Source organism: Barbus barbus (assembly GCF_936440315.1).
Source record: "Barbus barbus genome assembly, chromosome: 16".
NCBI lineage: Eukaryota > Metazoa > Chordata > Actinopteri > Cypriniformes > Cyprinidae > Barbus > Barbus barbus.
This window is the reverse complement of record NC_136744.1, coordinates 21,086,500-21,100,103: the sequence shown is the minus strand read 5'-3', so window position 1 is coordinate 21,100,103 and position 13,604 is coordinate 21,086,500. Positions and strand designations below refer to the sequence as shown.

At 35.7% G+C, this 13,604-nt stretch overlaps 2 protein-coding genes and 1 pseudogene across 4 annotated transcripts; 2 read left to right on the top strand and 1 right to left on the bottom strand.

The window, feature by feature from the left end:
• The first annotated feature begins 213 nt into the window (after nt 1–213).
• On the top strand, nt 214–1,945 carry LOC306882905 (glycine N-acyltransferase-like protein; annotated as a pseudogene). Its single transcript has 5 exons — nt 214–288; nt 487–598; nt 686–794; nt 893–1,019; nt 1,552–1,945. The product of its transcript is annotated as a glycine N-acyltransferase-like protein (transcript).
• A 136-nt stretch (nt 1,946–2,081) lies between these two features.
• On the bottom strand, nt 2,082–4,400 carry LOC306882461 (mitochondrial genome maintenance exonuclease 1-like). The gene is made up of 4 exons (XM_079437086.1): nt 3,706–4,400; nt 3,406–3,628; nt 3,109–3,241; nt 2,082–2,319 (listed from the first exon to the last, which is right to left on the bottom strand). Exons 1-4 carry the CDS (start codon nt 4,229–4,231, stop codon nt 2,188–2,190), a joined length of 1,014 nt encoding a protein of 337 aa, XP_079293212.1. The 5' UTR covers nt 4,232–4,400; the 3' UTR covers nt 2,082–2,187.
• Nucleotides 4,401–5,128: 728 nt separating this feature from the next.
• LOC306882504 (sorting nexin-5-like) lies at nt 5,129–13,097 on the top strand. 2 transcript variants are annotated; one of them, XR_013785256.1, is made up of 13 exons: nt 5,129–5,411; nt 5,924–6,028; nt 6,181–6,291; nt 6,479–6,600; nt 6,674–6,797; nt 7,285–7,380; nt 7,486–7,591; nt 7,698–7,773; nt 9,589–9,628; nt 9,720–9,806; nt 10,212–10,551; nt 10,661–10,746; nt 11,610–13,090. XR_013785256.1 is itself a non-coding variant. In XM_079437166.1 (13 exons), exons 1-13 carry the CDS (start codon nt 5,376–5,378, stop codon nt 11,658–11,660), a joined length of 1,200 nt encoding a protein of 399 aa, XP_079293292.1. In that variant the 5' UTR covers nt 5,129–5,375; the 3' UTR covers nt 11,661–13,097. The 2 variants fall into 2 exon arrangements, 1 of the variants encoding a protein (XP_079293292.1); XM_079437166.1 differs by having other exon boundaries at nt 10,212–10,371; nt 11,610–13,097.
• The last annotated feature ends 507 nt before the right edge of the window (nt 13,098–13,604 follow it).

Here is a 13,604-nt window from a genome sequence, read left to right as displayed (position 1 = left end):
TAAACTTTTTCCTTATAATGGACTTCTATGGGGGAGAACGCTTAACATGAAATTATTCACTTTATACAATGAATAAGAGCTTGTTCTTTTGACAGTAGTTAGTGTTTATTACAAGTAAGGTTTGACAGAAATTTGGGCTTCCCTGGTCGATGTTTAAGCCACGTTAAGCGTTTTAGAAAGTCCCAAATAAAGCTGCTGGCAGGACACCTCGCAATGCGTCAGCTGACTAAAGAGGATCTGAAGACCCTGGAAGTAGATCTTAAAAACTACTTTCCACAGTCGCTGCAGGTTTGAAAGCGTTTATTGAGTTAATGAAGTAGCTCAATTTGCAATGGTCATGTTTGTTACCGTTAAAATTCATAGAATGCGCTACACGCTAATTAACTGTGACTGATAGCAGTAAGTCATTATTTGTGGCGCTTTAATGCTCTGTAGGCTTTTGCAAACATTCAATATATGGCCTTTTTCTGTCCTGAATATATACAGGTATATGGGTGTATTGTCCAGCGCTCAACAGGAATGGACAGAGAGCTGATCCTGTTAGTGTGCTTGTCGACCAGTGGCCAGAGTTTTACTTTTTAAACCACAATTCCGTGAGGTATCAGGAATATTGGGAAATATAAATGCTTGGTTGAATGTTTCACAGTGATTTGAGAGATTCAACAATCCATTTATTTAATTTTAGAAGGGAGACCTTTTCAAAGACTTGACTGTGTTTTCAAAAAACGATGTCTACCTCAGAGACCTGCTGACACATTCAGATGTCATTGATTGGAAGATGTTTATTTGCTTGGGTACTTGCATCTCCCATTTGTTAGTTTTTTAACGTCTGTCTGAATCCTTGAAAATCTTTAAGGTCTCAGACACTTGTTCCTTTGTAAACTGTCTTAAGCCACTGAGCTTCATCATGAGAAGATGCTGGAAGTCGTGGCAATAAACAGAGATGTACTTATGAAAAAAGAAGCTGTGTGCTACATGTTGGTTCTTCAGGATCCATCAAAACTCTTACACGTTGACAGGTGAATTATATGAACTGTAATCATTAACATCACACTTCAGACACCATTTTATGACCTGTCAGTTTAAACCAAGCTACTTTGCAGTAATATGTCATTGACTACTGTACTGTAACTGAAACATGTAACTTAGTAATGGCTGTTCATTGTATTTACCCTGGTGGTCCTTGTCTTTTACATTTTGATTTTTTTGCAGCGCATGTTGTCTGAAAAAACAATAGTGGACATAATTACATAATGGTAATGGTTTTAAAAATAACCAATTTTTGGAGTACAGTCAACAAAAAAGCCACAATAAAGTAGTATTTGATAATGCAAAACCTAGTAATATTGCATCTGAAAATACTCTAACCAGAGAATATATTTTTTTAATATTTGTATTATGTAGAAATGTAATTGTGCATAATTTAGAGAGGTGAATATTGCCTAATACTATGAAATCTCCTCAAAATACTAAATATTGAAGAAAATGCATGACATTAATTTCCTTTAAAAAAACGTATTTTATTCTGTTTTTTGTTTTTTTTCTCCACAGTTCATCACTGAAGATGTCTTCTCTCAATGAGTCTCATCTTGAACTAGTCGACCGTAGCTGGACGTTTGGCTGTGAAACCGCAAATTAATGATTAAGAATGTGATTTTGAACTTCCCCTCTTGTTGTGTCCTGGACTCAAATGATCAACCGGTAGCATGGATTTTAACTTGTGCTTCCTGTGCTTTGGGAATGCTGTACACACTTCCAGAACACAGAGGAAAAGGCTATGCAAAAGCACTGGTCACCATTATGTCAAAGAGACTCCACTCTGTGTTATCCGGTGTACTGTTTTATAGAGGAAGAGAACCATTTATCCTACAGCCTCTTCACAAGCCTGGGTTTCACAGAAGAACCGGATTACAGGGCAGCCTGGTTTGTCTTTAATGACTTGTAATTGGGTCCCATCAGAGCAGCCAATCACAATTGTTTAGCTTCGGTCTGAGAAGCTATATAGTTATGTACAATCTGTTTTTTTACTTTTAAAAATGTCCACAAGGCCACCATCAACAACAAAAATAATAAAATGAATAAAATGTGTAAACAACCGTTTATTTTTTGTTGCAAATATAAAACATTTACAGTCAAGCTACACAGTGTGTAGAATCAGCTAGATTTGTTATACTAGTTAAAGGCATCTTATTTTTCTGCATATTCTTCTAGTCGAAGCAGCCATTTCTCCCAGAATGGCAGAATCTGCTCTGAGTTCAGGAAGTGAGCATGTCCGGGTGATCCATCTTTGTAGGCCACCACAATTAAGCCGTTTTCTACCTGTACATAAATGACATGAGATGGAAGACTTCAATGAAGAATACATGTATGCATTTAACAGATGCTTTCATCCAAAGCAACTTATTTAAAAAAAAGAGGGACAAAAGCAATTTGTCAAGCAGCCAATAATAATTATAATACAGAATGCCTGTCTATTTGGCAGGTAGATTAGGAAGGAAGCTAGAGAAGAAAAGAAAACTTCAACAATCCATTTGTAATACCTAGAATTACAATCCATCACAGATGATCCATACACAAATGGTCAGACAAAAATGTATCCACCAGAAATTAACACGTGACCACTTATGAACAGGTTTTAAGGGCCATTTCATGACTATACACACTGCCATTCAAAAGTTTGTAAAAATACAGTAAAACAGTAAAGGTCTCATATTTGTACAATTTCAAAGAACTAGATCTCTGTAATATATTTTTGAAATGTAATTTAGTCTTGTGATAGCAAAGCTAAATTTTCAGTCTTCAGTGTCACACAAAAATCATTCTAATATGCTGATTTGGTGCCCAAGAAACATTTCTAATTATTAGCAAAATTGAAAACTTCATATTTCTGTGTAAACTGGGATAGATTTTTTTCAGAATTCTTTGATAATGTTAAAAAGGACAGCGTTTATTATTCTTTCATAACATTAGAAATGTATTTTCTTTCACATTTGATCAATTTAATGCATACTTGCTGAATAAAAGTATTAATTTATCTTACTGACCCTAAACATTTGTACCAGGTTATAAATTTATACCAGGTTTAAAATGTGTCGGAGTGATGTTTACCTGGTAGTTGTAGTTGTGGTCACTGTTCAGAGCTCCAATGTATGCAGCTACTTGTAATGGATTGTCGTAAGTGTGGCGAAGGAGGGGCTTAGGCTTCTCTGAGGTCTTCCAGTCAATGACACACAGGGAACCTCTGTATGAAAGAAGATGAGATTTAAAATTCAACATGACACTCGTACATAAATACATACATACATACCCACACACACACATATAATATATATATATAAACACACAATCATAGGCTATACATTAAAAAGTGTACATGACTCTTTGATTTAACAAAATTAATCTCACCTGTATTCGGCAACGCAATCTACAATGCCAAGGTACCGTAATGCAGAATGATCCACAACACTCTCAATAGCTCTCACTCCTGTTATATAATTCAACACATTAGATACACTCTCTATATATCCGGACACCTCTTCTGGACACACATGGTCCTCCTTAGAAGGGGTTTCCTGGGTGAAAGTGTCCTCAATGGCAGCATGGAACAGCTTTCCTTGTCTGAAAATGTCTAAAACATCACACAGATGAATTAGAAGGTGTTATTCTTTTAAAAAGCAATAATGAAAGAAAAATAATTATTCTTACTCGAGCTGTATTCTCGAAACCCTTCCTCTCCGAGTTCAGCAATCATCCTTCTCTTCCACCTTTCCAGGTAAAAGGCTTGGTCAGGAGGCATGGTCTTCTGAAGGATTCGGGTCACACTAGGTATAGATGTCTTATTAGCGTCTCTCTTTAATGTTATACGAGCCAAAGGTCCCGGCATATACTCCGATTGGCCTTTGGCCTCATTTAACAGTGGATGCAGGTTTTTAGGTACTTTGGGCTGTTGTGAAGGCGGTCTGGATCTTATTATAGGTCCGTACAGCTGACAGCCATCATCCTCGATGCTAGTAGGGGTCTGGGAGCTGTTTTTTGACGACAACACCTCTCGCACCAGAGATGAGTACCGCTCTGTGTCCACTGTGCTGTACTGACTCACCTTTTTGCGTGCTCGCCATTGACAGCTGGTTGAAAAGTTGTCCACACGCGAGAACTGACCAGAGGGGAAACCTATTGATCTCACACACTTGCATTGTATCACCAGCTTCAATACTTGCATTGTAATCGCCATACGTGATGTTCTTATCCTGTTTCTGTAGTAATTGTTGCGGCTATTTGCGTACACTCAAGAAAACGGACAAATAAATAAACCAAAAAGTTTTGGAGTGGATTAGCGATGAAGTTGTTGCATTCCCCTTTCAAATTAAGCGCAAATTGAACTGGATCTACTGGGGAATTATGGGAATTGTAGTTCGAATTGCATCGAAAAATAGGTTTAACACGTTCCCATAAAACACAATTTCCTACAATGCAACTTAAAAATAGTCTAAATTTTTATTGACAGCCAGAGCATAAGTTATATATAAATATGTATATAGGCTCACATTTCCAAATAAAACAATTGTATTGAAATCACTCGAAACCTTTCAACACGTTTTCTCAAAAGTTTAATCAAAAAAAGACTGAAGGGAAGATGGCAAAAACAATGGGATAAGGAGAAAAAAGGAAGATGGTTCTATAAGATACAAGGGAAAGTGGGTGAAATAAGAAATGCAGGAAAAAATAGAAAAGATGAAATAATAATATCAAGATTGAGATTTGGGCATACAAGATTAAATAGCACACTTCATAAAATGGGTAAACATGAAACGGGGAGGTGTGAGTTTTGTGGACAGGAAGAGACCGTAGAACATGTCATACAGTATTGCCAGAAATATGACAATGAGAGGAGAATTTTAATACAAGAATTAGGTAATAGGAAAATACAATTTATAATAAGATATATTTTACAAAATAATTCGAATAATGAATGTTTTAGTCTAGTTTTGAAGTTCCTTAAAAAAACTAAATTGTGGGATAGAATATAAATGTACATTTAAATAAAAAGGGGGAGGGAGAAACTCATTTTGATTCACACTCCATACCAGTAGGTGGCGGAAATACACCATTAAGTTGTTTGTCAACCGCCAATAAAATCACATGAAGAAGAAGAAGAACACGTTTTCTCTCTTTCTCTTTTCACGGGGTTTTGTCAAAATTCAACCAATTTTAAGTTTTAGACTTTTATTTTGACGTGCTGCCAGAAAAAAAAAATTCGAGCCGGATGTGAACAGTGACATGAGTAGAGACTGAAGAGCAGCGAGCTGTTGAAAAGTTAAAAGTACAGTTTAATGTACAACCCAGAGACGATAAAATAAGCGAAAGATTTTCTGAACATGACATCTATCTCAGACGACAGTGATCAGGAGAAGGTAAGTGTTGTCAGATCTCTCTATTGTAAAGATAAAGCTTATTAATTGATGTTTTAAGCAGTCATGCTTGGTTGCACACTAACCGCCCAGCTCTGTTTGCACTTTATAGTGAGTAATCGTACGCTTGTCACACTCACTCATAGCATTAACTCTTTACTAGCTGTTCCTCAATAATAACTACAAAACAGGATTACAATAGTCTTCGTTTCATATCTATCTAGTCTAGTCTGTCTGTCTAACAATAATTATATTGTTTTATTTGTCAGTGTTGTTATTCTTTAGTTATATTGGCCAATATGTTAGTTATATTTGTTTTGTAGTTGTATTGTACTTGCTGTTCTCTTTTCTGCAGAAATGATTTGAGGAAATTTCTCTTTTTCTGAACTCTTTTCCAAACTACTGTTACAGTTTGTGGAATAAGTGACTGAATAAGTTCTCAGTCTTTGTTTGAAGCTCTCTTCTTGATTTGACACAAGATGATTAAGTTTTCAACAAATCATGTTTTTATATAGATGCGCTCTGTATCAGTCGACTTGAACAATGATGCATCTCTCGTCATTGATATCCCTGATGCCCTCTGTGAACGTGACAAAGTCAAATTTACCGTCCACACCAAGGTGAGACAACAGATCTAATTTATAATCATTCAAAAAAGTCAGTAACTTGCACACATTCCTGTATTTCATAGTGTAACTTTCCATGGTCTGTAGTAGTGGTGGACAGTATATCTTTGACTCATGGTGTCGATTTGCTCTTCACTTCCTCACAGACCACGCTTAGTTCCTTTCAGAAGCCGGAATTTTCTGTGCCACGACAGCATGAAGATTTCATCTGGCTTCATGACACAATCGTGGAGACTGAGGAATATGCTGGCCTCATTGTAAGTTAAAACCCATACTCATATTGTCTAGATTTATGAAAGCTCATCATCAGCAACAGGCATTCCGTCGGCCAACATGGAAACCACAAAGTTTCTCTACTGACTATCTGTCTGCATTGTAGACTGTTGGAATAGCCAAAAAGACTTCCACTGAATGGAATTGTCTTGCATTTACCATATTCCTTAGATTCCTCCTGCCCCACCAAAACCTGACTTTGAGGGTCCCCGGGAGAAGATGCATAAATTGGGAGAGGGGGAATCAAGCTTGACAAAGGAGGAATATGCCAAAATGAAGCAGGAACTTGAGGCGTGAGTTTAAATCTAAATTCAATTCTTGCACATCGGTTGACATGTATACATTTAAAACATTGTATCCTTGCAGGGAATATCTTGCTGTTTTTAAGAAGACTGTGCAGGTTCATGAAGTTTTTCTTCAGAGACTCTCCTCCCACCCCATCTTCAGAAAGGACAGAAACTTCCAGATATTCCTGGAATATGACCAGGATGTGAGTCTTCCGTTTTGTCTTGGCCTGTCCTATTCTTCACAAACCAGGAAACAGAGAGACAGTGAGAGAGAGAGTTGGCACTGCTTATTTCCTGTGAAGCTGCAATGTTGGCAGTTTATACACAAATGGAGAGAGAGAGAGTGGAGGATGAGTGCAGGAGATATAGGGGGAGGAGATGAGAGGGTATTACCCTGAGGTCCACTTCCTGCTTAGTTCAGCACAAAAACTGTCTCTGACTGGACAACAGTTTTTTCTGGTTCATACATACATATATATTATATATTTAAATATAGAAAAGTCTCTTTAAACTCAGCCATATCCCGCAAGTCTTGTATTGCACCGATAAGTGTCAGTTATACTGATAACAAAGACAAGTGGCCTCCTTGGATCCCAGCCAGTGGTGATAAAGAGTGTGCACTATGGTTCTGCCTTCTGATTGGTTCATAGTGTTCTTGACTCTGTAATCCTCTTCTCATTTGTTGTTTAGCTCACCGTGAGGAGGAAAAATGCCAAGGAAATGTTTGGAGGGTTCTTTAAGAACATGGTAAAGAGTGCTGATGAGGTCCTCATATCAGGGGTCAAGGTCAGTGTGCCAAGCAACTCTCTGTGGGTGTTATTGATATCAACACAAGGCAGTAGTGTTCTGTCTCATGCCATGATATGTCAGTTTTTTACTTTCTTTTTGCAGGAGGTTGATGAGTTTTTTGAACAGGAGAAGACTTTTCTGTTGGATTATTCCATTAAAATCAAAGATGCCACTGCTAAGGCTGAGAAAATGACGCGTTCACACAAAAGTGAGACCATTTCATCCAAATGAATCAACTGGCTGCGAGTATTTTGACTCTTTGTTAATTATAAGAGAAATTCTTATTCACAGAAAGATTGTCTTTCTTTTCTAAGATGTTGCTGATGATTATAACCACATTTCTGGGCCTCTGAACAGCATTGCTGCAGACAACAACACTGCCTTTAAAAAGTGAGAAATACGTTATATTTCATATTGCTTGCAGTAAAAACACCATTAACGAAGAACAGTAATAAATGTATGATTCGTTAAAGGGCATACTTAATTGATATGCAAGTGAAACCAGCTCCTTAGTATAGTTAGTAACAGTCAGTACTACTACTACTACTGTTATATACACTTTCTGGCCAATTTGCCATTTGGATTTAAATAAGCAAAAAATATAGAGTCAAGGATCTGATTATTATTGCAGTGATTAATATGTTTCCGGCATGTTTGGCAACAAATCTTTTTAACCCTAACTGATGCAGTGTGTAACTTTTTATTTCTCAATCAGCCATGTTGGAAGACCGTGTTACAGGATGACAATGTCGAGATTCATTGAGCACAAATTGTGAAATAGGGGTTCAGTGAGCATGAGGAATAATTTTCACGTATGAATTGGCAACCACTGAAAGTTTTCGGGATGTGCTGAAGACGACTTTACAGAGTGGTTTGACTCCAAAAATTAATGCAACTTTTGATGGAAATAATGTTGTGATGCATAACGTAGTCAAAACAATTCCACAACAAAAGTACAGTATTATCAAATCTGAAGGTCAAACGAAATCTTTCACAATTTGAACCTGGTGAATCTTGACATTATCATCATGAATATGTACATGCCATGGGTAGACATTCCAACATGTTTGTTTGAGAAATAAAAAGATACACACTGCATCAGTTAGGGTAAAAAGAATGGTTGCCAAACATACAACATGCCAGAAACATATTATTCACATATTAATCTTAAGTATTTGCTTATTTACATCTAGATGGTGACTTTTTGTTTTGCCATGCAGTGTATATGCATTTTTTTTTATTTCTTTTATGGCTCAATGATCAGGTTTTTTTTTGTCAACTTACCCTGTCAACATTTTCAGTGGACCCACCACAAAAAAATTTCAAACAATTAACAAGAAAAAAAAAAAAAAGTGTGTGTATATATATATATATATATATATATATATATATATATATATATATATATATATATATATATATATATATATATATATATATATATATATATATATATATACATATACATATACATATACATATACATATACATATATATATATACACATATATATATATATATATATACACATACATATACATATATATATATATATATATATATATATATATATATATATATATATATATATATATATATATATATATATATATATACATACACACACACACACACACACAGTGGGTACGGAAAGTATTCAGACCCCCTTAAATTTTTCACTCTTTGTTATATTGCAGCCATTTGCTAAAATCATTTAAGTTCATTTTTGTTCCTCAATGTACACACAGCACCCCATATTGACAGAAAAACACAGAATTGTTGACATTTTTGCAGATTTATTAAAAAAGAAAAACTGAAATATCACATCAATATGTCAATATGGGGTGCTGTGTGTACATTGAGGGGAAAAAAAATGAACTTAAATGATTTTAGCAAATGGCTGCAATATAACAGAGTGAAAAATGTAAGGGGGTCTGAATACTTTCCGTACCCACTGTATGTATGTGTGTGTGTGTGTGTACGTATGTGCATACATACATGTGTGTATATATGTATATATATATATATATATATATATATATATATATATATATGTATGTGTGTGTATATAGATAGATAATGTGCGCGCACACACACACACACATATGTATATGAAAGTCAGAGAATTTTCAAACAACAGTAATTTTAAAGAAAATATTTTTTGTTTTTTTTGTTTTTTTACTAAAACTTTTTTCTCCTTCCAGGCACTTAGAAAAATGTGCTGAAGTGTTTGAAAAGCTTAGAGTGAGTATCTGTATAGGATCTATCTTACCAACCTAATTTTTATTTACTTTCATAGGATCATAAGTGTGTGTGTGTGTGTGTTGTTTTGCAGAAATTGGAGGACAGGGGGGCATCGGATCAAGAGCTCAAGCTGACAGAATTGTTGAGATACTACACAAGGGACATCCAGGCAGCTAAGGTGACACCTTCCTCTTTATTTCAGTTGTGTAACACTACATTGGTTACATACATTGGAATGTATAATTCAACCAGATGCACTAGAGTGTATGTTTTATTCATGTATGTTTTTTCAGAATGGGGTGATTGTAGTGTGGAAAATTAACATGTTTGCCCACCAGACCTGTGTGGTGAATGTCCCAGTTTTGTACATTGTTCTTCAAGTGCACGTTACTGGTTCTAACGGCAACATAATTTATCTTTAATCTAAAACATTATATACTGTTGCTTTGCCTGCAACTGTTTAAAAAGTTAAAAACCCGCATTTGGCTGACCACTCTGGGTCATTGTTCACTAATGGCACTAACAACAGTCGATTTATCCTGATTATAGGTTGAGCAATAATGCATTCCATTCCTTCCTTCAGGACCTGTTGTATAGACGTGCACGGGCACTTGCCGATTACGAGAACTCCAATAAAGCTCTTGACAAGGCTCGTCTCAAGGGTAAGGACATCGCACAGGCTGAGGAAAACCAGAAGCACTGTCTACAGAAGTTTGACAAGCTCTCCGAGTCTGGCAAGAAAGGTGTTGTACAATCGAAACTTAATTTTATTTAACTGTTAAATAACCTTGATGAATTACTCTGATCTGAGTTTATAGTATATGAAGAGTTAAGATGGTGATTATAGATCTTGGCTGGTAGCCGAAAGATTGTAGGTTTACATCCTGCAAGGAGCTATCTGTGAGCTATTATCATTGTGCCTGGTAAGACGGTCAATTACAAAGAAAATTTGAAAAATCATCAAAGTTGTTTAATTATCAGTTTTGGGCGAACCCTTCCTTACTTACTAACATTGATTTCTTTTGTTTATAGAGCTCACCAGCTTCAAGGCGAGACGTGTAGTAGCCTTCCGTAAGAACTTGATCGAGATGACTGAGCTGGAAATAAAACATGCCAAGGTGAGGAGGTTGAAGTGTTGTGTGTGTATCATTACGTTTACTCAGCAGCTTTCAGGTACTCATGGAAAACCTGGTAATATGAGAGAATTTAAAAAAATTTGCTTTCCAGGACTGGAAATGTCTATATTTAAATTTCTATATTGAATATAAACTTGTTCAATAGATTGGGGACAGTAAGATTCTCTTTTAAAAGGAATGAATAGCGCAATGGCGCTATATATCGGGGTGCTGCCTAGAAGGCTATCAGTGCTGACATATAGCGCCATTGCACTATGGGCGGCCCGAGTTTGAATCCTGGCTTGTGGACCCTCCCTTTCTCTCCCACTTTGCTTCCTGTCATTACTACAGTCCTGTCAGAATAAAGGCCAAAATTAAAATCGTAATTTTTTTTTATTCAGCTACGATTTTAACAAAAGTAAAAGTACTTAAACTTTCCATTTATCAAAGAATCCTGAAACAAATCACAGGATCATGTGACACCGAAGGCTGGAGTAATGGCTGCCGAAAATTCAGCTTTGCTATTTTAAACTGCTTTTAAAATATATAAAAAATTAAGATTCTAATAATATTTCACTAGACTGTATAAATGAATCCCAAATTAAATGTTTTTTTTAGACCAAATAAATACATCCTTGGTAAACATAACATAATTTATTTTTTACTGATCCAAAACCTAACAAACTTTTACAAACCTTAAGCACCCTTAAAGCAAACATGGTAGACTTGGAACATCATGGAGATTCATTGGTTAATAGGCCTGAAAACCTTGATTTTTAGTGTGATTTGGCCCACCACGTTAACTTTCTTCCATGTGTTCTCTCTCTCTTATCTCTGTTGTTCTCTCTTCTGTACACTCACTACAGAACAGTGTGTCCCTTCTGCAGGACAGTATTGAGATCCTCAATAGCAACTGACCCACATGATGAGGTCACTGGATCATCTAGAGCTCCTTGCATTGTTACCAACCCATTAGAGGGGAACCTGAATGCACCTACTTCAGATGTCTTAAATGTGGTTCAGTAACCTCTCCAAAACGTGAAAAAGAGCCACTACCAGCAACGTCGCTAACATGTTTACACTCTATCTCGTAGTTTTTTTTTTTTCTCTCATGCCTTTTTACTGCCGGTATCTTGCCACCAAACTGAGGGCAGTGAACATGACATCACCCAAAAGGTCTCCCATTTATTTTGAATTATCCAAAACGCAATGTGTGTGTTAGTATCCTTTTCTTTCTTTTTTTTAAGTATTCCAAGTTTTGCAAAATGAGATGTTTTAGCTAGGATTATGCAGACTGATATAAATCACCACAGTGACAGAAGAAAAAGTGCATAATTTCAGCTTTTTTTTTTTTTTTTTTTTTTTCTGTTGTTTTGATTATGACTGCAATTTTGTACCTTTAAATGTGATTTATCTGCTTTTTGCTGTCACACTGGAAAGCTGATGCATACTAATCATGAACTATGACGTAAACTGACGTGTGACGACAAACAGAGCAGTATAAAGTGTTACGTGACATGAAATACTTCAGATATCTTTCTTTATAACCTTTTTCTGTTCAGTCGAGATTCATCAGAAGACACAACCCAATATCACAGATTACTAGATAAAAATGTAAGCACCAAGGAAATGTTGACATTAATTTACGATCAAATACTTTCAAATACCCTTTGCCAGGGTCAAAAACAGCACTTTTTGTATTGAATCTGGTTATTTTTGTTTTAAATTGTAGACTCACTCTTATGTCCTCATTTGGTGTGTGAGGGTGAATCGCACAAGTGTCAATTTTCAGTTACTATTAGTAGTTTGTGGAATCCAGAGTTTTTTATGGTAAAGTTTACACAGCCATGAATAAGATGGTGCTTCCATATGTGTAAACAAGAAAGTGTTTCCCTCAAGTGAGCTGCATGTTTTTCCTGAACTCATCCTTTTCTGAAGACTGAAGTCCGATTCTTTTGTGAAAAATTCCACCGGTTTAAGTTTGTTCATTTAGTTTCATAGTTAGCCTTTACATCCTTTCACTATTAAATATAAATCAGCATTCCTTATGCAAATGTATTTTTTTACTTGACTAAATGTTTTCTCTTGATGTTGTTACTAACAGTGTAAGATTTGCTACATTTAAATTGGACCAAAATATGTTTAAGGTTTGGTTTGATGTAAAACCACGAAAAGATGTAACTTTACTGATTATGGAGGTTGTTTTGTAAAAGCACTATTACAATCATGTCTCAGAGAAGACCATTTTTATAAATGATTGTATAGATGAAAAAAGTTTTTTCATATGAACTATCATCATTTTTATGAAAGCTTGCAATAATGAAAATAAATGTGCCCTGCTTTCCCATTTTGTGGCTTTTTGTCTTTTTTATTTTATTTATTTTTTTACCTGTTTTTGATAAGAGATATTGAGACATATCAGTTATTAATGGTTTGAATATGTTCTTTTTCCACCAGAGGGTAGCAGTGATTATGAATTTCAATGACGTGTCACTTGTTTGCTTGCTGTGAGAAATGCTAAATATCAGACATCATATTAAGACACACTCTTGCAGCTAAAAAGAAGCAAAAGCTCTTTACCAGTGGCTTTTGGGGAAGCTTTATAATAATTAATTGATTTTAGCACAGCTTGAGATCAATTAATGGGATGAACAGACACATCTACTGCATTGACTTCCTTTTTGCCAAAAGAACACTGATCGATGTTTTTTTTCTCAGTGTCTTCTTCATTTCATTTGGAGCTGGAGTTGCTGTCATTGTTTTGGCTGTAGGGCTCAGTACATTATCCAACGATTCATATTTTTCTGTCGGTAAGAAGAGGATCTGGTTACATCTCCATTCTGATTACATTTCCCTGTCAT

Coding starts and splice junctions, on each gene's coding strand:
- LOC306882461 (XM_079437086.1), bottom strand. CDS start 4,231: ATGGCGATTACAATGCAAGTATTGAAGCTGGTGATACAATGCAAGTGT. Junction 3,629..3,705: donor GTTTCGAGAATACAGCTCGA/GTAAGAATAATT, acceptor GTGATGTTTTAG/ACATTTTCAGACAAGGAAAG. Junction 2,320..3,108: donor ACCACAACTACAACTACCAG/GTAAACATCACT, acceptor ATTTATGTACAG/GTAGAAAACGGCTTAATTGT.
- LOC306882504 (XM_079437166.1), top strand. CDS start 5,376: ATGACATCTATCTCAGACGACAGTGATCAGGAGAAG. Junction 5,412..5,923: donor ACGACAGTGATCAGGAGAAG/GTAAGTGTTGTC, acceptor GTTTTTATATAG/ATGCGCTCTGTATCAGTCGA. Junction 7,592..7,697: donor AATGACGCGTTCACACAAAA/GTGAGACCATTT, acceptor TTCTTTTCTAAG/ATGTTGCTGATGATTATAAC.